Below are 23,642 nucleotides of genomic sequence, written 5' to 3'. Positions count from 1 at the left end.
CCAGATCTATCTGTATTATTAATATGTCAGATCAGGTACGTATGAAGATGAGGGTATGAATTTGGTGGCGCTGCTGTACAATGAATACCTCTCGTGGTGTATCATTCCGGAGGTGGTGTCAAAAACGTGATGAGGTGTCCATTTAAGACAGAAGGAATGTCCTGAGTTAAGGAGTGAAAAGGGATGCTGAACTGTGACAGCCCCGTGCAGGGGAGGGAGGGAAGCATCGATTTACTACATTTTAATGAACAGCAGTGTGAAGTTAAAAATAAAAACAGCAAGGAGAAGAGCGCAGCTTTAATGAAGAGACAGAGATTGTGTCAGATCAGAAAGCTCCAAGGCCAGGCTAGCTCTAAGAGACAGGGCTGCCTCTCTTGGCTTCTCTCTAAATAAAGGTCCAACCTGGCCATGCAGAATGGCTCAGTTGGAGCCCGGGTTTCCGTGAGAAAGGTATCAGCCCAAGAAACCCTAAGAAGCTCGGAAAAGAAACTGATGTCAGGTATCAACACAAAGTATTTTTCTTTTGCAACTTTGTTTCCAAGCTTTATAATCAGAGAACTGCTGCATGATTTGGATGTTACCTCCAAAAGCGTTACAAATGAGCATAACTGCCTGCAAAGCTGTAATAAATTCGGATATTTGGCAACCATTTCCCAGAAGCACAGCTCAGCTTGGGGATCGGCAGCAGTGTTTCAGGACAGAGAGGGAAAACCTCAATTAATGTACTTGAACTAACGTCCCTCCTGCAGCAGACTAAAGGTGGAAACATATTGCATATTTTTGGGCAACCGCATATTGTGACTATCTCCTTAGCTCTCCTTTTTTTGACCTACACGTTAAGATCATGTGAAAACGTAAGCGTGATGTCATATTGCCATCATTGCTAGGGTGAGTCGGTAGCTCTCAATGTTAGCTGCCCAGATAAAATGCCCATGAAGAGCTGAAGGAGGTAGTGGCAGTTGAGGAAATTGTAACATCTCAGTGAAACAGATAAATGCACCTCAGCTAATAAATATTTCGTCACTACCATTCCTGTGCAGGTCTTTCCACTTCCACTTGTTGCCCTGTAACTGAGCCCTCACTGTACTGTTATTAGCAGAGCCAAAGGTTGGTGGGAATTATTTAATCATTTTGATCTACTCAGTAAGGTCCTTTGTGTCCCAACTTTTTTTTTTCTGAATGCCATAAGGCGAAAAGACAGGATGCTGAAGGCAGCACTTATCAATCACTTCACGAGGAACACCGCCATACTCCAAAATGCATATTAATTATCACAAAACCATCACAAGCGCAAACACACTCCTCTACCTCAGCTACTCAGAAAACTCACATACTGGCACCTCTTGCATTTTCCCCTCTAGCTTTGTTTACATCCTCTGAGATTTACATTCCTTCTTTAGTCCATGCAAAGAAAGAGATATTCCTGGCATCTGTGTGTGCATTACCATGGTTACCTAGTTCCTCTGCAGCAAAATGGGTTGGTCCATGACCTGACACCGCAGCTCCAGGAGCAAACTCCTCCCTTGTCCACTGCTTTGCAACCTCTCCCGCTGCAGCTTTTTTTTTTTCCCAGAAAATCCATGTTTCAGCAACATTAGGGCACCCAACACAAACTCTCCCAAAGTCTTCAACTCATTTTTGTGTCTACATAGTTTGTCTGTAAATGTGGTTTTTGGCAGACCCAGTTCTTGGTTTTCAAGCAATTTTTTCCAGCAAGTTGTCATCAACACCATATCTGCAATTTTACCCACTGCATTTTATTCGAGGACACACTATTACACTTGAAAATTTAGCTTCAAAAGCATGCTTACAAGAACACCTGTGACTATGCAACAACCTGGGTCTGTCAGGGAAGAACAAAAGTTCGGGGCACAAGAATGAGGACTGTTGTTGTGGTTTGGGCCGGACTGGCCACTGAGATGAACAACAAAGTCTTAAACGAGGGTCTCAGCTGGGTGGGGGGAACAAACAGCTTCCTCCCACAAAAGCACTTTGGGTTTCATTGCTGTCACAAATTTTACAGTACAACTTGAAGAAACTGTCATCTACTGAGATATTAACAACCCAGGCATCAAACCTAAATTAGCTCTCAATATCAGATGAGGTATAAACAACAAAATATTGATAAAATATAATGAAGACAGAATTCAGTCCAGGCAGCAGGCATATGTATCTCCACAACTGGCTCAATTTTTCATTGAAACAACATATCAACTTCTTTTTTTAAGCAATGTTGTTCTCACAGTTTTTTTTCCCAGTCAATATTTGTAACAAAATAGATATGTAAACTGTTATGAAGAATCCCTCCTCACATCATTCATCTATTCCCATAATTTATGTTTCTAATATTAATAACAAATGTGACCTATTTAAAGAAACTTAAAGCAATGATGTAATCTCTGGAAGTGGTACACAGAATATATGTACCACACAATGTCAAGGCAAACACAGATGTATCTTATGGTGATTCCGAAAAACACAAATACCAATGAATCTCTGCGAGGAAAGCAAAAGCTGGCAAAATTCAAAATGGCTTTGTAGTCATATAGTTATGCAAAATAAAGTTGTGAAGTTCTCCAGACTTGATTTAACATGGCTGAAACAGAGTGGGTAATTTGTTTGCATCTGAACGGCAAAAAAGATCAGTCAAATGAAAAATGTACACAAAAACAACCGACTCATACACATACCTTTTCCATTTATCGTTAATGCTGATGCAATTGTGGCTGTTACTGGCACTGGCAATTGTGGCACTAACGGATGTATCCTTGGTCGGCTTCCCATCCTAGCACGCTCTGCACCAGGTCCTAATAAAGCTCCCACTGGCTTTTCTGCTCCAACTTCTGGTGCTACAGAGTCTTCTTGATCCTGCTCTATGTGGTCCATTTTATCCGGGCTTTCATTCTGGAAGCCGTCAACTGTTGTCCGGCTCTTAATTGGACTTTTGGGCACTAGGATTTTAATACCTGATTTTGCAAGGTCCATATTTTTCCTTCCAGAAAGAGATGGTGAATTGTTTTTCCGGAACTTCTGGGTGGCAGAAAAGAGTTGATTATTTTTTGACTCATGGTCTTTAGCCATGACTAAAGACTTAGTGGATGTCTTTGAAAAAGAACTATTGGTAGATCTAGAAATTTGTTTTCTGGCATTATTTGGAGAGGTCCTGTTTGTCCTGGTTAATGTGCTTTCTTTCTGCTTTTCATTGTGGCGTCTGTTAAATTCATGTATATATTCCTCACAATTAACAAGGTGCTGTTCTGGCTCCCAAGTATCATCTTCACTGTCGTATCCTTTCCATCGCACCAAATACTCTGTTTTTCCCTTCTTGTTTTTCCTCTTGTCAACAATTCTCTCTACCTGTTAAAAGGAGAATTCAACATTAGACATGGGCAGATACACAACTCAAGTGACCAACTTGCACGCAAATAATTTGTTATGTGTTGATAGATTTAAAAATACTCTTGTAGTTCTGTAATTCTGTGTTGTAGCTCTATAGCTTACAGTCTTTCACTGCTGACTGGAAATTCCTCTCTTCAGATTGTTACTTCCATACCGTAAAAGATGTTCTAAAACACCAAAATTGTTCTTCAGTAAGTATTTAGCATGCACAAGAATCTGAATATGACACATTAAAGTTGACAATCAGCATTGGCCCCAGCAAAGTTTTAACACCAATTTCAATGTGGATCGGATTTTCCTCTCTGAATATAGAGATCATGTTTAAATATGCTGTATAAAAACAGTGTGTTTACCTTACAAAACTTATCAATTTGATATTGTTTGAATAATTTGCTTGCTTAGCATAAGGCATATGTGAGAATCTCTTACTTACAGTGAGCTATCCCTTAGCCACCAGGGACAATAAGGTACAGTTCAGAAATTGGGGCAAATACAGAAAATTTTTTTAAAGGCTGTCCCTGAAAACAGGGAACTTGTCTTGGCCAGAGTCTTTGATACACATACTTGAACAAATTACCATGCCTTACTTACCTGCAAATAGAGATGATATTTGTGTCACAAGCATTAAGCATGCACATGCTAAAACTGCATGTGGGACCCACAGGCTAGAGGAATTCAGGCACTGGGGTAAAGCAAACAGGGCAGACAGCAGCAGCTGCAGGGACAGAGGCTCATGCCTCGTACAAAAACCTCATGCCAGTCATGCTAGTCCCGCAGAAAGGGAATTCTTTTACAGAAAGAGAAATGTAAGTGCAAGGCTAGTCTTAGGATTTTCCCCTTTTATTTCATTTTTCCTACCCAAGATGATCCTTCTGGTAAATCCTCCAGCCCACTTCAGTTGTGGGACCAATACAGCTTTTTCCCCTACCTTCCTTTCGGTTATTTTTAAAAAAAATAATAAAAAAAGTGTGTGAGTGATTAATTTAAATCCTAACCCCTCATGAACAAAGACCACACGTGTAGGCTAAGATCACATGTACCTAGGAGGACCTCTGAAGACCAGTAACATTTACTGGAGTGGCATTAATGGAATGGAATGTCTACGGAACAGTTTGGAAGGATGTAAGGAAAATACGGGTATGTATGGTATATATATATGGTATATGATTCATCACCAAATCATACAACTGTTGACAACAGATTAAGAGTGCGCCTCAGTTTTATATGTGGCATGTTATCATAATGTACTGCCTGGCTTTCAACAGTGAGGTTAAATGATTACTATTATTATAATCTCAGCAATGATATAACTACACATCCTACAACTTCATGTGATACCCTGCAGGTGTTGTACTATGTTGTCCTGTCATTAGGATGTTGCACAGCTCTGTTTCCATAGGTCTCAAAAAAACCCACCCAAAACAACAACACACAAATAAAAACCAAACACAAACTAGCTCCACCTTTACCTTGTTACTCAGTTATACAATCCAACAGATTTTACAGAATAATGTCATATAAAACACTCATGAATCAAACCTGACACAATGTCAAAAAAACCCCATTACTGCTATAGTCTTGCTTATCCTCTCTCACTCTCTTGACCTTCTAAAATAGATTTTAAAAACACAATTCTCGGAGAAAGATCCCTACTAGTAGTAAGGTATTTTTATTTTCTAGCAGGAAATCTTTGTAACAAACAGCATCGATTACTGGGCACAAAGTTCTACTAACGTCTTTCAATACTGAAAGGCCACCCATTAAGAACATGCCCTTTTCAGGTAGGAAGCCATCCCTCTCATCCAAAAAACCAGACACCTTGCAGAGATAACAGATGAACCCTAGAAAAGGAGACACAAAAATCCATTCTCAACCTGATGATTTATAAAGCAAACAGAAATGCATAAAGAAAACTGTTATATTTAGCTGTATTGTCCAAGTCTGCAACAGACCATACTTTGACATTGCTCTTTTTGATTAAAAGGAGGCTTTTTTCCCTAACTCTTTAATTCCTCTTTTTGAAGACATCTTATTTCTATTTTATTTACAACACAAAAATTATAGCAATTAACCTGTGATACACAATATATCATGTGGCTTCAGAGCTTTAGCGAGGGACATTTTGGATTGCCTCAGCTTGATTAGTCTAACTCCCCTAGGACCACTTGAAAAACTGCTTAGGAATATTCTGCTTCAATACTTCTGCTGGTAATAACAGCTTACATATGTGTTTCTTGTCCAGACTCGGGAAGAGGAAACTGGAATGTTTGGGTATAGAACAGGAATAGGAATACTCATCCTGAAGTAGTTGCGTATTGAAACTCAGTTTCATGGCAAAGACAGAGACAACAAACTTGTACTTCTCATTTCCTATTGAAAAAGAAAACCCGCCCAAGTCCATTTCTACTTTGATATACAGCGGTGACAGAACATGAAACGTAATGCAACACATCTCAAAGTCTTATGTTAGAAGATACTAATGACTTACATCCAAATATTAAAATTAGAAAAGAACATGACTGGGTCGGGGAAAAAGGTCTGTGTTTCTACTTCCCAACACATCAGTTAGGATGCGGTTTGATGGTACAGCTAACTTGCTGGAACAGCTAGGTAACAGCCACGCAGGCAGTATTGCAGGCACCAGGGTAAGAACGAGATCGCCTCCACAGCCACGATCATGCCAGAAATGCTGGGGAGGACTAGTTCATGCCAACTACCATTTCTACAGTGTCCGGGGCCCTCTGCCGCAGGGTAATATTTATTTTTAGTAATTAAGAGGTTCTGTACTGCCAGGATTTGCAGCTAATGGTTAGTTTTCAAGTGTTGTGGAAGAATCAAAACAAAAAGGAAATTTATATAAAAAAGAAAGACAAAGCAAGTGTAAGGGAAAGTTATCAGGCAAACTGTCTGGGTGGCAAAAGATAACATCTCCCAGTTTATTTTAGCATGCTAAGTTATCACTTTCTCCCCATGGGGTACTGATCAATGACACTCAAAAACTCAGCCTGCAGAAAAACTGGCAGAAAAACAACGTACTGCTCAGAGGTATAATCCAACAGTGGAGCGCCCAAATTACAGTCCCACACACCACAATTATACCTGAGATCTCCCATCTGTAAAATGGTAAACTTCCCTTCTTTCCATTAATGTGGTGAGAATCAGTTCACGTTTGCTTTCTCTCCCTGAAGAAGCAAATACTTTGATTTTAATTGCTTTTATTAACAAAAGATACTCTATTTGTACTTTTTAAAAAAACGGACAGGAACAAGGTAAGTTTGCAGGCCAAAGTGCTGTTCGGCTGCGGGCGAGCCAGGTGAAAACAGCAACAAAGCAACTGCTCCTCCCCATCCTGTGCTCAAGAGACAACAGCTCCTCCCCATCTGTCAGCACAACTGCTTGTGTAATTATTCCCTAACGTAGTTCTGTCAAAGTGACCTGGTTTAGATATTAAGAATACCTGAGCTTATGTTGGCATCCTGAAATAACTGGTTTAGAGAGCAGCCACATATGCGGTATTTTCTGACACATTTAAGAGGACTGTGACTTCCAGCAGAGGACAACAAACACCTATGGGCAGGACAGGTACGGTAACCTCTATGTTCTGCTACGGTCACAAAAAGGACACGCAATCTTAATCCCCGATGAAAGATCTTCAGGTCAAAGCAAGGATGAAACTCAAGAGGATGTAAGGCATATTCTGTGTGTGTATATACATATGGTTTTTTTATATGTATATATAAAAAGATCATACTTTAATATAACAGAAAATTTGAAGAGATTAAACTAAAGGTATAGCTGTCATGGGGGGAAGAAAAAACAGAACGAGCAAAATAAACATATAAGCAAGCACGTAAATATTCAATGAGTGCTGCCTTGTTTATCATAAATCCATTTTCCATTCCCATGATGTTCCTCTCTGTCCTCACATTCATGTCAGGCTAAATTAATTTAAAGTTAACAGAACAGAATCTATCTGACTTCATACTCTTATCTGTTCTCTGTAATATATAGGAGAAGGCCTTGTTCTGTTAGCTGAAGGCTATGTTTACATTAGTGTTTTGGTTCAGAGCAATAGTGCAACTTAGAAGCAAATCCTTCTGCCCTCTGCACTAGTGCTGCTTACTGTGCAATGGTTTTGTTCACAGCCCAGTTTTTGTACAAGTGATGTGCATTCTTTATGGAGAAATAGAAACTGGAAATGATGTTACCAACGCAATGGTGTTGTCTGCCACATTTCAACCCCTCACGGGGCGCACAGGTTCAAGCAAATAACAGCTCTGAACAGTTTCAACACGCGTTGTGGCATGGATATTCGATCCTGAGAGGCTCCACTAAATCCAGTCCAAAATAAAAGTGCTGCACAGCAGAATATGTAGAGGTGGGGGTCACAGCACCAACTGCTTCGCTCTACTCATTTTCTCCAATTGAGCCAAATTACTACTGCAGACTTTCCCCAATTCAGAGACTGAGGTTAGAATAAATGCAAGTCGTGCACACATTTATGTGCTACATGTGAATGGTCACCCTTGGTTAAATTGTAAACTGTTCCTGTACAAATGGGACCTATATGATCATCCATAAGCAAACAGCAATGTTTATGAATTACTATATCCTCTATTTATTAAAATCTTGCAGAAGTCAATGAGAAACAGTATTCAAATACTTCTTATTGTAAATAAAATAAATGCATTCTATATTAAAAAATCCAACTAATATATAGCAGCATAAAACACATGAAAACAGTCAAAGTGCCAAGTTTTGCTTAAAGTAAAAAGAGAAAGTAGTTTTGGAAAGATGGTTATTCAAAAGCAAATTTGACAAGTGTGTCAAAATACACCTGAAGGTCTGCAAAATGTGCACTAAAACCTTCAGTGTACACATTTTCTTAGAAAATACATCATTTCCAATAGTATGACTTAACACCAGTTCAGAGCATTGCTCACTGCAGTTAGCACCAGCAGGTAGATTTTAAAAACAGCTCAAGACACATACGTTCAGAATACCAAAACCAAAGAATTGTATGGTTAGTTCAAATATAATCACTAAAAAAAAAAAAAAAAAAATCACCCTAGGATTCTGTATAAATCCCAGAGTTCATCTTCACTGCAGCTTCGTGTTACTCCATTTGCATTAGCCTGGCAGTGAACATAACCCTGCCGCCACACGCTCCTGGAGCTGACTGATTTGATTAGCAGGACAGAGTGATTGGATTAACAGTCGATGAACTGTTGTAAACTGAGCCACTGCATCCTTATGGCATGACTGGCCAGAGTGTCTATACGGTACAAGACTCTCTGCCTATGGTGATGTCTGTATTACATACATATTGTTCTAAAAGCCAGAGCTATACAACATAAACATGGATCAGATGTGGGCAGATTATTGCCTTTCTGTCAAATTAGCTGCAGCAGATGATACAGCTTTTGTGTTACTTTTGTGACAGCTCTGGGTTGTGGGATGACACCTGATCTGGGCCAAGGCCTGCCAATACAGAGTTCACCTACTCAACTGCCTTCTGGCAATCAGGACCAGCAGGATGAGTTCGTACAGGATCATCGCTTTACAACCCCCCGCTGCTCCCAGACTCCTTTTGAGGAAGTGGTGTGTGCAGTGAAGTTGGAATACATTTATGTGTATGAACAGGAGTCATGTAAAGGGCTAATACACTTCCAGTGGTTATTCACGCTAGCAGTGCAATAAAGAGAACTGTGTATCTCAACCCTCCTTCCAAAAATTAAATTACCGTGCTAAAACAAATATTAAGATTTCTCTTTTTCCCAAGCTTTATTTCAATCAAAGACTGCCCATTCCTTTAGGATTCCTGGGCACAAGTCATGCAAGAGCTAACTTTGTGGCTATCCACAACATTCAATTACTATACTGCCCTGCAGGTCACAATTAAAGTTTTAATTCACCCTCTGTATAAATTTCTAATCGAGTTGCCTATAAAAATACAATTGTCTCAGTCAAGCTTGTAATTTATCATCAACTTTATGACTTATATGCTTCCATAGTCTTAACAAAGACAATAGACAAAATAATTTAATTACCACATTCTCATCAATGCCAGTGGTTCTGGGGGATCACAGCTGTGGCGTGTGCCATGCCTGGCTGCACAGCCACCTCCTGAAAAGGCACTTTGGGAGGTTTTATGCCTCGTCCTTTCATTCAGCAAACTGATTATCACTCTACCTGCACCTCCTTTATGATCTATTGAAAAATACAGTTCACAATCAGAAAGATCTTAGTAAAAAGCCATAGAGGACACTAGGGAAACAGGTGGGGAGGGAGGGCCTGTGACGTAGTCACTTTGCTTAAGAGAATTAACTCACTGGAGAAACAGTTTGCCTGAAATTTACTTCCTCACAAGTCACCACCGATGACTGATGCTAAAATGTCAACATCACAGATCTTCCCAGACACAATTTACATAGAAATAATCATAGCAAGTTGTGGTGCAAGTTACAGCCTACTGCAGAATGTATCAACTGCTTTACCCTAATTATAGCGATCTAGCTATTGCAAAGATGGTTAGAAAGTCTTACTCTCATCAACTCACTGTTCATAACTGTTCTAAACTTTTATTTACAAAGAGATAATACAGACTTTCTATTTTGCACAAAACTAGAATGAAAATACATGAAAAACTGTTAATATCTGTACAAATACTGAATATAAACAAATGCCTGCAACAATGTATTCTTACCAAAAGTCCACTGTTTTCCTCCTTTTGAAATAAAAACAAGTAGGAAATACGAACAAATAGGATTATCTTCTTAAATAGAAATAGCCCTAATCAGAAGAAACTATTAAAAACTACTAGAATTTCATTTGAGAGATGCATTTTGGGCAGTAAAAGCTATTACATAAGTATTACTGTGTGTTTAAGTTATTAAATTTTTTCTCACCACTAGTTACTATAAGATCTCAGCATCACCCACACACAGAATTCCAAAAGAAATTCTTCCCATCTTCAATTAATTTATGAAAGCTATATCCCAGGATCTTTTTTTCCCAGAGGTAAATATTCCATGTGCACTTGTCAAATTCTATTGCTGGTATCTCTCCACTGCAGTCATGAAAATTACAGGTCCCAGACTTGGCATAACCAACACTATCCCAAAGAAAAAAATATAGAAAATTGAAATGTATATTTATTATCGGCAACTCTGGCAACATGAAAGACAAAACTCTCACCCAAAGACGACCATGTTCTGGGATGTGATAATTTGGGGAAATATAGTAATAAATTAAAGCTACCTCACAGTAAGAACTTCAACAGCTTGACTACTATTTACTTAGAGGATAAGGCCAGTAGAAATATTGTCACTTTATCCTTCTGCTAGAGTAATACAGAATAGCAGCTGAAGAATTTGTCAATATTAAGCAGCAAGACTACAGACTTTTGCTTTCAAAGCAGGAGAAACTGAACCTTCAACAGTACTCAATTACAAAGACTCTGTAAAGACAACTGACTGATAAAGATTCAAAATATTTTATCTGTAGAGTGCCTTAAGGTGAGAGTAGCTCACAGCAAAACTGCACTCATAATATGTTAGAGAACACTTTGTCATGGCTAAGCAAACTTCAGAAACAGGAACAGTAACAAGAAAGAGGAGCAAGAAAAAGAAAATCATAGGACAGCTGAAGAGTGAATTTAGCATGTTGTACTTAATTTATCAAATTCCACTTAATTCTACAGTGACACTTATCTACCAACACAAAACAAGGCTTTTCAGCAGACTACTGCTTGCAGAAGGGACAGTTACATGACCTACACGTAAATCACTTGACCAAACCTCAGTAAGAAGGGACACAGACCTCATATAAGGTCTTAGAAGCTTAGCAGTCTCTTCCTCGTTTTTTATCTTAGATGTTCTGAGGTGTTTGTCCTAAATAAAGATAGTAGTGACAGCTTTCTTTGGAATCACCACATCCGAGAAGGCACAACATGCACCTACCAGGCTCCTCTCAGCCTTGCACCAAATGCTGATTTCAGCATGACGTAATTTAAGCTTCTGGATACAAGACCATGGCTGCATTTTTGCTTTCAATTGCAGAAAAACATACTAAACAATTCTAGAACATTAGTTCAAGACATTTCAAATATTGTCAAGAACAACATTATTTACTGGCTCTTTCTGTATTCCTTACCTCAATTCCAAACATGTCCTAGAAGAACGTACTGGTGCTATACGAGCACGGGTCCCCAGTCTCTCTGCCTGACTTCTCTCAATACTTGATGTAATCTCATCTAGAAAAGCTGGTGATATGGAAATTTCCCCTAATTAATCAACCTCAGTGCTGCACAGCTGCCTCTTAGTTATGACATTCTGTTTCTCTATGGGATTTATTAGTAGATGAACTATTTTTTTCCAGTAGGAAAAAGGCATTTCTCTGTTTTAGGTCTCAAGTCCCTCTGTCTCCAAAGCTTTTAGTCTGGACCTAAATTATTGTTCCTTATTTAATATCACTGCAGCTTCGATGACTCCACTCTCTCATTTTCTTTTGGAACTGGGCTGTGGGGTACAAATAAAGCTGTGGGATCACTGGTAACTCTGCTCGGCAAAGATTCTTCCAGCTTGCAAGGTTTTAAAGTTTGTTTGTAAAAACAGGGAAATTGTATAATGTTCTTCCAGTCTTCCTAACAAAAAAAAAATAATATTCAGAGTACATACAAATAAGTTTGTGATCTTTGGCACATAATTAACTTTTTACTAGGCCTGCACATGGCACGTGAGTAGTACAAGTTTTGCAATAAGGTATGTGTTCAAATGGATTCCTTATTTCATCAGTATTTGTAACTCTAAGGAGTCCCTAAGGCTCATCCTTTCATCCTTCAAACATGCCAATCAGAAATAAAACCAGCCTATGTTGTATCACTGTTTTTAATATACATATATGTCCTATTGGCATCACTCGTATGAAAATATATTTCCAAAAATTATGATTTTCCCAAAATGTATCTAACGCTTTAGGCATGATCCATACTTTTTAATGTCAATTCACTAGTCATTCAACCTAACACATTACACTGATACTACAAGGCCTGAATCAAAGGGACTGACGCCTGTAAGATTTTCTTCTATTGTCTTTTGAAATATATACACTGTCTTAAGCTCTGTTATTTACTGATCCTATCCACTGTCAGTTCCTACATGCATGCTAAAAGTAACAGCCACTAGATATTACTCTGATTACCGTGATGTTGGTTCATAAAACATGTTGTCCCATCTCAAAATCCTTCATGCTTTGGCAATGACAACAAACAGCATTAAAAGCAGGCTTGGAAAATGGCAGCTTCATTAACAGCAACTTGTGTTGAGGTAGTTAAACACTTTTTTCAATAATTCAGACTTTTAAAAAAGCTGGATAGCAGCAACTTCTCTATTACAAGGTTAACAAGAATTTCCGACATAATATAGCTATGAAAACCTTCTTCAGAAGAATCTTCTATTTGCTTTCCTCTGGAATGAAGTAAGATAAAGAAAAATACACGCAGTTTCCAGAATTAGGTAATAAAATATAAAAAGCAATTTGTTAATCAAAAAAATTATTCTTCCCCATTATTTTTGTCCAGAAAATATTGTCTCAAAATTGGCTGTAGCATGAAGTAGCCATTGCACTCTTGACAAAACATTTAAAAAATGTGCCCTTTAAGGTCATGATGCAGATACTAAAGCAACCCAAACTATTTTTTCTGCACATTTTGCCAATGCTCTGTAAATTCAGTGGAAAGCCAGAGCTTTTTCCTAAAAAGAAACATGGCTGTAATATTCATTTATTCATGGCACGACAACTTGTTAAAGTCCATCCTCAAGAACAAAGGAACCAAGAGTTTCAAATTTCCTAATATACTTGCATTCAAGTCTTTGCCTCTGCAGAGATGTCATATAAAATAATCGGTCAGCTTTCTACTGTTACTACTGAAATATTGTAAGTAAGTTAACACGTGCTGTTTTGTAGAGGAAGAACATATTTTTTCTGTATTTTCAACCAGATATGGATACTGTGTTGGCTTTTGGTGCATCTTCACCTACTCGCTGTACTCAGTTCTAAGATCACACTTCATCTGTTTAAAAGAGTAGTTCTTGGAAAAGAAAAAAAAATTATCATCTCTCATGCCATCTCCTTCAGTCTCAGTTGCTTTTTATTCCTTTCCCTGTGTTTGTCCCTGTCTGAATCTGATACAGCCATTTGCAGTGTTTTTTCCTAATCCCACATCATAGTTCACTCTCCAAATAATGCCTTGAGGATTATTTTTCTCATCATTTTATACTGTAATGGCATATTAAACCCTTACTCATTTTCTAGTTTCAACACTGAAGTAATTTGTAAAATACTCCGCAAAATAACACTGGTTTTATTTTTTAAAAAAATAAAAATCATGTTCACTTTAATCTATGCAGCTGTTTGTGAAACAGTCACTGTTCACAAACAGGTTTTTTATTGTATAGAAGGTATTTTAAGTTAGGCCCAAACCTTTCTTTTTCCCTTAGTTATGTGTACAATTTCACTGATAGGTCGCAAAATAGTTCCTATACTGTGAAGGCTGTACAGGATAAATGACTGTCTCACCTCCTTGTTTATGAAATAGACAAATTCACTAATGTGTGCATGGAGAATTAAGACTTAAGCAGGTAATACACTGGCGTCTATTTTCCCCTTCACTATGTCTTTTCATATTTAAAGTCAGTTTAAACACGCCCTATAGCGTGAACACTATTTTACTTACTGTTTTTCATATATAACTTCTTAGCATTGTTGCCCTTTCTTTGTTGAAAAAAACCACATATCCAAACTAATGCCACAAAAAGAATGTAAAAATTCAAGCAAAATTATCATCATATCGCAACATCAGCATTATTTACAGGTTGCCTGCGCTGAGAAACAGTCATCACAGGCCACTATCAACAGCAGGGAGTTACCCTTCCAAAATAGCTGCTGCGTCACAAAACACCTTTCCCACAGAAGTAATACCAGTCTTTGCACAAAAAAGTCCTCAAATTCAGGGAATGATGGTGCAAAGTCTAGCATGTTGGTCTTCCAAACTTCTAGCCTTTGTAATCCCTGCCTACATAAAATAGAAGTAATCTATTTAGAAGCAAGTTGCCAAATTCCAGGAATATGGCATTATACTTATTTTGTCATAGTACAGTTACAGTAATAATTAAATATAGAATCATATTTCACTTTCTTTCAAATTTCACTGGAAGGACAGGTGAGAGTTCCTCTCTGACTGCACATTTGTCCTTATAACTAACATTATTACCGCATATCTATACTGCATGCAAAGACTTCATGCTGCAAATTCCTTGCCAAGGGTCCCTCTGTTTCTAGAAATCGTCACATTTTTTGAAAATCTCTTGAATTCTTTAAAAATAGGTAATTTCCTTTTTTTCAGGTGCTGGTAATTAATCTAGTCATCTGTGGGCAATGTCCAGTATCACCTGTAAATTCAAAATAGCTAGTGGTTAACTTGAATATGCTTTAAAACATACCCTTTAAAAAGATTTTTGCATACTAAAGGTCTTTTGTGATAGTTTTTGATAGCACTTTTGATAGCACTGTAGCACCATAAAGTACAATCAGTCCTACTCAGCGCATGATTTACTCTTATCTCTACAGTTACTCAAAAATTAAACTAAATTAGTTGATATTGTTACTGTTATGTTGGTGCTACAGAGAACAGAATTGAATCTCGATAACAAATGTACAAATTTAGATGCAATCCAAACAACTAATGATTTTGTAAAGGGATTTCGTGGAAACTGTGCCCAAACTGCTGCAACTGTCATGTAGTTCATGAGCCTGCCTCTTCCACACCTTGCTACTTAAGTAACACAAAGGTTCAGCTTTTTCCTTTCTATTTTTATTATTACTAAACAGTCACCAAGATATTTATCACTGGTTAACTAACACTTTGATTTTAAGGCTATGCTTTTCATTATATTGAGTGAGATTAGTCATGTCATCAGTGTGAGAAATTTTTTTTTAATCTGAAATCCACAAACAGTTAAGCGTTAGGTAAAGTTAAATATCCTTTAAAAGAAAAAAAGTTGAAGGAATTATTAAGAAATGCTTCCTTCTTAAAATGTTTTGGGTGGGTGGGTGGGTGTTTTGTTGTTTGTTTGTTGGGGTTTTTGGTTTTGGTGGGTTATTTGTTGGTTTTGGGTTGGTTTTTTTTTGAGGCATGTTAGTAATGCATGTACTACATTTCTGGGGGAATGTAAGATTTATTTAGTTTTTTTTTCCCCCCTCAACAGACAAGGTCCTAAAAAAAACCACCCTTCCTTCCTCTAATAATTCTAATCCATGACAACAAACACCTTTGTTTCATGTTCTGTTGAATCTGGAACAACTTGGCTCTGTTACTGTAAAGAACATAGCTGATTCCTTCCTTTTCCAAAAAGTAGCAATGTTATGAATTAAACCGGGGGATGGATCTGCCTAAAAACAAATAAATCCAAAAAGGTTTTGGTTTTCAGCTGGTTTAGTGTGTAATCATAGGCTTACACAATGGAAGTGGGACAGAGCAGGGAAAAAAAAAAGTGGATATACACCAGTGGTGAGTTTTGCTGGAATAAAAATGCAGAATTATGGTGAAAATTGCTGCAGTTCCATAGCAGCATGGTTTATACGGGTTTGTCATGAACACAAAGGAAATTTGAACCAGAGTCCCTCAACCTGAAAATATAAATAAAAAAAAAAATCAGAGATGAGGAAGTTACCTGAAGGAATGCATTATTTTTGGAGAGTACTTTAGAGACTGACTACTGAGTTTATATGCATGAAAATAATTACAAATTGTATATAAGCATTAAAGATAATTAACTGCATGATCAAGAATTCCTAAAGACTAATAATTACATTTAATAGAATACTGGAATGTGTATGAATTAAAACCTTCCAATTTCTAGCTTGCATGGGGTTTTTTTGCTACTTGTTTTTGAAACGTCTTCAATTACACGAGGATGATATCACAGTTTTGAGAAGTCTGTCTCCTCCGAAAGCTTTTCTACTCAAAGTCTTTAATGTTTGTTTTATGGCAAGAATCTTTTCACAGTAATCAAGTACAATGTGGTGTCAAAATAAAGGATTAGGACTGCGGCTCTTCTTCTACGTATTCCTTACCCTGACTGCATGTTTGAAGAAGTCTTGCTTTCTAACAACTAAACAGAGGATAAGTAAAACTGAAACCATCCCAATACAGAAAACAAAATAAACAAAGTTTTGCAAGGAACCCATATTAGTACTCCTCATAAATCCAAGAAGGGATACATAAAAGTTTTGTGTAGGCACAATGTCATTTTAACTTGTCATCTGACATTTAGAAATAATTATTCAAGGGCCAGATTGGAATGTTCATTAAATGAGTTGTTTTTTTTTTTTTTTTTTAAAAAAAAAACAACAAAACAAAACAAAACAAACAACAAACCCACAATGTATAACTCCTTCCAAACTAGTAAAGCATTTAAGTCAAGCATTTTTTGTTCTTTTTTTTTAAATCCAGATATTTAGATGTCAATTTCTGAAATTATTCTTCTTGATGCTTCCAGAACTCTGTGACATCTCACTGGAGCAAGGAGAAAATGAAGTGAAACAGACTCCTCTTTAATCCAAGAGGATAAAGTTACTGACAGAATGTGAAATTTCATTTGAGTTTCTACTATACACAAACAGCGAGTGTCACTTTCAAAAAGAAATCTAGCGGGAAACAACTTCTAAAGGATTTTGTATCATTCTCTGTGTATGTACCTGAGGTATGCCCTGCTAACAGTACCTTAACTTATACTGGGATGCTTTCTTTCCTACCTACCAGTCTATGACAGGATATAAAAGACATACCCTTTCTCAGACCAGCTACTGCCAGAGCACACATTTATTTTGCCTTTTTTTTTTTTTTTTACTTAACATTATGAGAGTGACAGCCCTTTTGTTGAGTGTGATGTGTGTATTAGAAGCAGTGTAAGCTTTCTTCTGCCGTTAGCCATAATATAACTGTTTCAGTCTGCCTCCTCACACCCTAAAACACTGCTGCATAAGTTGTGCTGGTTCTCTCTTACACCTCCACAGCTTTCCAAGCGCCAGTATCCTGCCCAGACCAAGGCATCCAGTTTGCAGTCTACATCACCATTTCTCCCCTGCCTAAAAAAAAAAAAAAAAACCCACAAAAAAATCTGATTCACCAGTGTTTCTTTTTTCCAAGGCAGCATATGTTTACATTGGAACGCTTACTACTACTGTTTTGGATATGACCATCAGCTTAAATAAGGGGGATACCAGCATGGATAGTACATCTACATTATCAGGTTGACTTACTTATAGTTGGATCTAGCAGCCATGAATAGACCATAGTTTGAAGAAGGGTGATACATGTATTTATGTAAAAAGGCAGGGAAACAGAATTCAAAATACTGTCACGAATTAGGGAAGTTGTTCTAACAAAGTGGAGTTAAGTTCTCACTTGAAAAAAATGTTAAGACTAAAAATAATAGAAAACCTATTAAAAGTTGCAACCCAATTTAGACAAATTTAGTTTGACAGATAAAATTAGGAGAAATAAGATGGAAACAACTGACCATGGAAGTCCGTTTTGCAATATTATTCATCATTTTAATAATGTTAATTGAAAAAGTTTTAACTGTTACTGACTATTGGGGGAGAGGATTTACTTTGTACTACACAGCAGTAGTACACGTATAAAATAACTTGCTGTGATTCTCTGTCAAAGAGTCCAGAGCCAGTTCTGAAGAATGAAGGTAGTAATATCCAGACTTAAAGAGAAGTTCTTCAAGACTTTCCTAAACTAACAGCTGAAATAAAGGTTCTGCTGACTGTATTTAAAATTTAAGTGTCTATGAGATGGAAATGCTCATGTTTTATATGGGTGGGGGTAGACAGACAAGACAAACAACTTTACAATCCAAATTCCTAGAACAGATGGTACTCTGAGGGACTTGCTTTTTAAACTCCTGATATTTCCAAGAATTGGTAAGCTGAGCTACACTATTTGTAAAACTGAATTATCTGCTGAAACAGGCTTTAGATCTTGAAGCCTCTAGACAGATTTTTATGAGGACCAGTGGCCTTCTGAGTTTGCTTTTGCATTATCCTTTTTCCAACTATTTTAGCTCACCCCACCTCCTCATATAAATCTAAAGCACCATCTATTTTTTTACTTCCCAGTGCCACTGGGTTCTTCTTGTTTTTACAACTCATCACAAACATTAAAATGTTGAAGTCTAGGGACCAGACCTTTTTCTAACTTGGAAAACCCAAACCACATTTAAAGAATTTTTAGAAATTTGCTTGAATTCCGCAAGTGCTGTATGGTATAAACCCGAATGATACCCACATTGCACATGCAGTTGCCTCTCCATCTTTTTTTTGAGATCAGATGATCTCAAGTGACAAGAACTTAAGTTAAAGACAGAAGTCTTTAACTGTTTCCAAAGAAGGAAAAACTAAAGAGACTGACTCTTCAGTCTGGGGAAGAGATGAGTGAGGTTAAGATGTATATGAAGCGATGAATAAAAAAATGAATCTGAAATATTTCCTATATTTCCCATAACAACAACAAAAAGAAGCAGGGGATAGTTAGTGAAAAAAAAAATTAAAAATAAAACCAAGTTGTAGAACATACTGCCACATAACGTAGTGGAGAGACTAGACAAAGTTATGAATGATGGATCCATTATAGATTACTAAATGCTGAGTGCAAACTGTAGCTCAGGAAGCTTTTCAATTACTGCCTCCCAGCACTGAGAAGGGTATGCCAAAGGAAGAGTCACTCTGTGCTTGGTGCCTATTTAAGCAGTTCCTGCTCTTTGGACCCTCCCCCCCAACATCAGCACAGGGGTTTTTAGCTACACAATGAACCAGTCTCAGAAACAGATTCAGCTTTAAAATATCCCAATAAAGAAAAAAATATTTTAAACTTAACTTGGTTTCTAGTATCATGTTGTGCCATTATTGCTCAAAAGTTTTGCCATGCACAGGGGCAGGAAGGAACAGACAGGCACAGAAGAACTTTTCTGCTTTTTGTAGCCCCAGTGCTAACTTATGCCAACATAAGGTTTATTTTAGCTGTGGTCTGATGGAACAGAATGAAGGTCTACAAATGCTTGCAGGTAAAGTGTTACCTTGTAGGTAAATTATAAACTACCACTGAAACAGGTAGTCATATTTCACTATTACTCTTCCCCATCCCTTGTATCAACTACAGGGATATTGCAGCTCCTGAAGAATTACTTTAATCAGTGGAAAGCTAGTCATTCCGGGCAATAACTGTGTTATTTTTCCTTTTATTCTTTTTTGTTTTCTATCAGCTAACAGGCATCAGAAAGGCTCTTTGAATTACTTTGAAACCAGGAACTTTGACAGTAACTAGATGATGAAACCGAAACAGAGAAAGGTCTTCTTCAAAAAGGAGAGCTTGGTCCAGCTCAAAGACCTTGTTGTTGGGTTTGATGGCTTTTGCAGGCATCACATATAGTTTCCACTGAAGGCAGCCTTCCCTGCAAGCTCTCTCTTCTGCTTGATGTGATTTGACAAACCTGATGACTGTAAGAAGAAACGTAACCACTCGCTGATAATCAATCACAACCATGCAGATACCAAAATGTACAAAGACGACTTGTAGTGGGTCATGGAACATTTCGTCCCACTGTCACAGTATATTCTGTCTTACAGCTTGTTTTTATCTTCCGTCTTCTCCTTTCCTCTCTTCCTCACCGCAATCACACCTCCTAATAACTGAGCCCATTGAAGATTATCTAAATGATTAAGTACTACAATGTTCCTACCCATTCAGCAAATAAAGCCAAAGCCTTAGAAAGGTCATTTTGTCACATCACCTAGCCATTTCTCTGGCTTTCCTATAAGGGAAGTTTCATGACAACAACTGAGGTATTTCTGCCACAGTCCTACTCTTCACACTCCCAGGGTGTCTCAGACCCTTTCCTCGGGAATAGCACTGCAGTTAATCCAATCTCAGAGAGAGAGGATTCAGGAACCTTTTAACCCCTGTACCCTTAACTGGTATAAAACTCACCAGCTCTCCGAATTGCCTCACCGATAGATCAGCTCATCAGCAGCAGGCAGGAACACGTAGTTTGGGATGGGTCAAAAGGGAAACCAAAGACAGTCCCCACTCAACTCAGCTTAAAAACTGCAATGGAAACGCACGCACCTTGAAGCTGTTCATCTCCACCTCCTATTGTTTGGCTACACGGGTCCAGCCCCCAGTCATTGAGGATCTTTTCAGACCAGGAGTCTCCTGACTCATGAGTCATCCTACACTTTACTGGGTAGTTAACTCCACACTCCTCAAATCAGCTAAGTGAGTTTGGTGGGGGTTTTTTAGTGTTGGTTATCAGAAAAAAAACCCTAACAACTGCATACAGAGAATAAGAAACACACCAAACCACAACATGTAGAAACCCCAATTTAAAGGAGAAAATAAAAGAATGTTTCAGGTACTACCAATGGGCTAGAACAAAGTTCAGCTAGCTCTTGTTCAACCTGCTTTTTAAATTTACTTTTCCCACTCTATCCTTTTCTTCATCTAGTCACTAATCAAATTTACTTTAACTCAAATTTGTTCCCACCTTCTTTCCTGCTTTTTTAAACTCCCTTGGGGACACACACAAAATGGAAATTAATCAGATCAATTTAGTAAGAGATGCTTTCTGCAACTCAGTTCTATGCTCTTTTCACTCTTCCTCTTCAACCATATCTGCAGCTTCCAAAGATTCAAGGTCCAGTTTTGTTTCTCTCTTTCATTACAATTTGGGAACAAATCCTTTACGATTCAGTTTGTTCGGTTCTTCTTCCTGGGTACACCCCTCCCTGTTGCACCAGATAGCTGTTTGAACAAGAATGAATAAACTCGGAGGCATGGGAGCAGCAGAATGGATTCATTGGAAGGAAAAAAAAAACAACAAACCAAACCAAAACCCAAACAAACAAAACTAAGACCACCACAGATTTTAATCCTGGTTTAAATCAAGTTTGTCTGCTTGCTTGAATCTTACACTTTAACAGCAGCTGCATCCTAACGTTTTAAGGAAAGGCCCATTTTCATTGGTTGTTATTGTTAAGTCAAAATAATAAATACCATCTTTTAACCAAAGTCAGCGGGTTTTGCTGAACAGGATGATACATCGCTCACATTTATTAGTGTGATGATAAGATGTGAAAAGATGTAACTGACTTTTTTATTCAGCCAAGAAATGGACTATTCTTAATCCTAAAAGAATTAAGGAAACTCTGAATATCCAGGATTTTATTTGCAATTGTCATGAATTTTTATTTGTCTGTAAACTAAGATTTAACTACAGTGCATGAAATTTACCATCCTGATTGTTTATTTTAGTATTATTTAACTAAAAATAGGTTATGCACTTAAATACTTGGTGTTTTGGATTTGGTTTTTTTACTTAGCATGATTTTATTATAAATTGTTTTAGGAAAATAATCAGTAGCAGGGAGCTAAACTTGGTTTATGTTTATGCTTAAAGATTTTAGAAGTAAAGTATCTTAACTCATACCTATTCTTTTATTTAGACAAGAATATATAAGACATTAATTTCTGAAATCCAAAGTGTTTTCATAGCTTTATAAGTTACTTAAGTAGTTAAGACGGTTGAATAAGCTGAAATGAAGAAAGTATGTCTGTGCATCTATAAGCATTTTGCTACTACTGCTAAGAATGGATTAGGTACTTAAAACTCAAGTTTACTTAAGCTCAGCCTATGCCCGATTCAGTGATATAATTCTTTGGCAGCAAAATACACAGTATTTTATACTTTTCTGTAGTTTTCTTTACCTTGGTAGGTTATAGAATGTTCAGTCTTTAACAGATGTATCATAATTTAAGTATATTTTTCAATAAAGTGAAATACTTATTTAAAAGTACACCTATCCATATCATCACATATTCAGAATTTTATATTAATCTGTATCTTATTTGTTTATCTAGAATAATGTTACTTTCACGTTCTGTCAGGAAGAGGTGGTTGGTTTTTTTTTTTTTAATTCCTCAGACTCGGTTTTCTTACAGCTACCCGAGAGTTACTATATCTGTTAAATGTTCTTACTTCACTGCCTAAGCCCATCTCTCCAGAGAAAGAGAAGAAGTTATAGTAGTAAACACTGGCTAAATTAAACTCAGACCAAATTCTAAATTTAAAAAACAGTTTCAGCCAATTTTTTAGACTAGCAGTGGGGATCTGCTAATGCACAACAGCTGGGGACAGCTATTTAAATCTAGGAAATGAACAACTTAATTAGGGAAGTATGTTAAGGAACATGAGAAGGCCCAAGTACAGTACATGAGGATTCATTCAGATAACCATTTTCAGATCTGGGAATCAACACACATTCCTTTCACATATTATTATGAAGTGTATCTGATACGTGTATACCTATCTGCTTCTGGCCTAAAAATCTACATACATACATGTTTCAGAAATGAAAAAAAAAAAAAACCAAAAATTTTTTTAATATATCTTAAAATTGTTTGGGAAAAAAATATTCAGTCTAAAGGATGGTTTGCTTGAGTATGCATTTTCCCCATAAGTAAAAGTTGAAGGATTGGCTTTGCATTCTTTTAGAAAACAGAAGTGGATATGCTACTACTTAGCAAGGCACTAGTATTTACTTTATTCTGACCTGTTTCCAAAACCTCTTCTTAATGATGGATCTAATGACAACAGTATGTGCTTTCGTATTTAAAATTTAGAGTGAGAGCAAAGGGTCAAAGGTAAATATATTCAGTTTTAACCACCGAGTTTTACATTAGGTGGTGTGGTTCAATCACGCCAACATAGTTTACGAGATATTTTGCTGTCTACCAACAATGCTAATGCATCAAAATCAGCAGGACCAGATCTTAGTGTTACACCAGAGGAAATCTAAAAAAACCCGTTCAGCTTGGCACCTGCCAAACAACTTGAAATCCTGATGGTAAGCACTTAGTTACATAGTTGATCCAAAAAAATGTAAAATACAGAAAGAGAAGGAAAAGGGTAGAGTACAAGAGGGTCAACAGAAAGGAACAATAGAGAGTACACTCTAAAATAAAAAGAGCATTATTTAAAAGACAACTCTGCATCCCTCACTGTGTTTGGTTCTCAAGGTTGAAGAATAGATGGTGGGGTTTTTTTAAGTGCTTAAGGAAATAATGTTTTGAGAATAAGGATTCAAGCAGGAGGGAAGAAGGAACAAAGTCTGTGAAA

General features: G+C 37.3%; 1 protein-coding gene across 1 annotated transcript in view; it reads right to left on the bottom strand.

Moving 5' to 3' along the window:
- Positions 1-3,387, bottom strand: part of CDYL (chromodomain protein, Y-like) — a 54,652-nt gene extending 51,265 nt beyond the window's left edge. The window contains 1 exon segment of the mRNA XM_009885410.1: positions 2,687-3,387. Within this exon segment, the coding sequence (XP_009883712.1) occupies positions 2,687-3,387 (701 nt within the window).
- Between the last annotated feature and the right edge of the window lie 20,255 nt (positions 3,388-23,642).

The sequence above is a fragment of the Charadrius vociferus genome, unplaced genomic scaffold, assembly GCF_000708025.1.
Source record: "Charadrius vociferus isolate BGI_N301 unplaced genomic scaffold, ASM70802v2 scaffold375, whole genome shotgun sequence".
NCBI lineage: Eukaryota > Metazoa > Chordata > Aves > Charadriiformes > Charadriidae > Charadrius > Charadrius vociferus.
The sequence above is the reverse complement of the archived record's forward strand: the minus strand, read 5'-3'. Positions and strand labels throughout refer to the sequence as shown.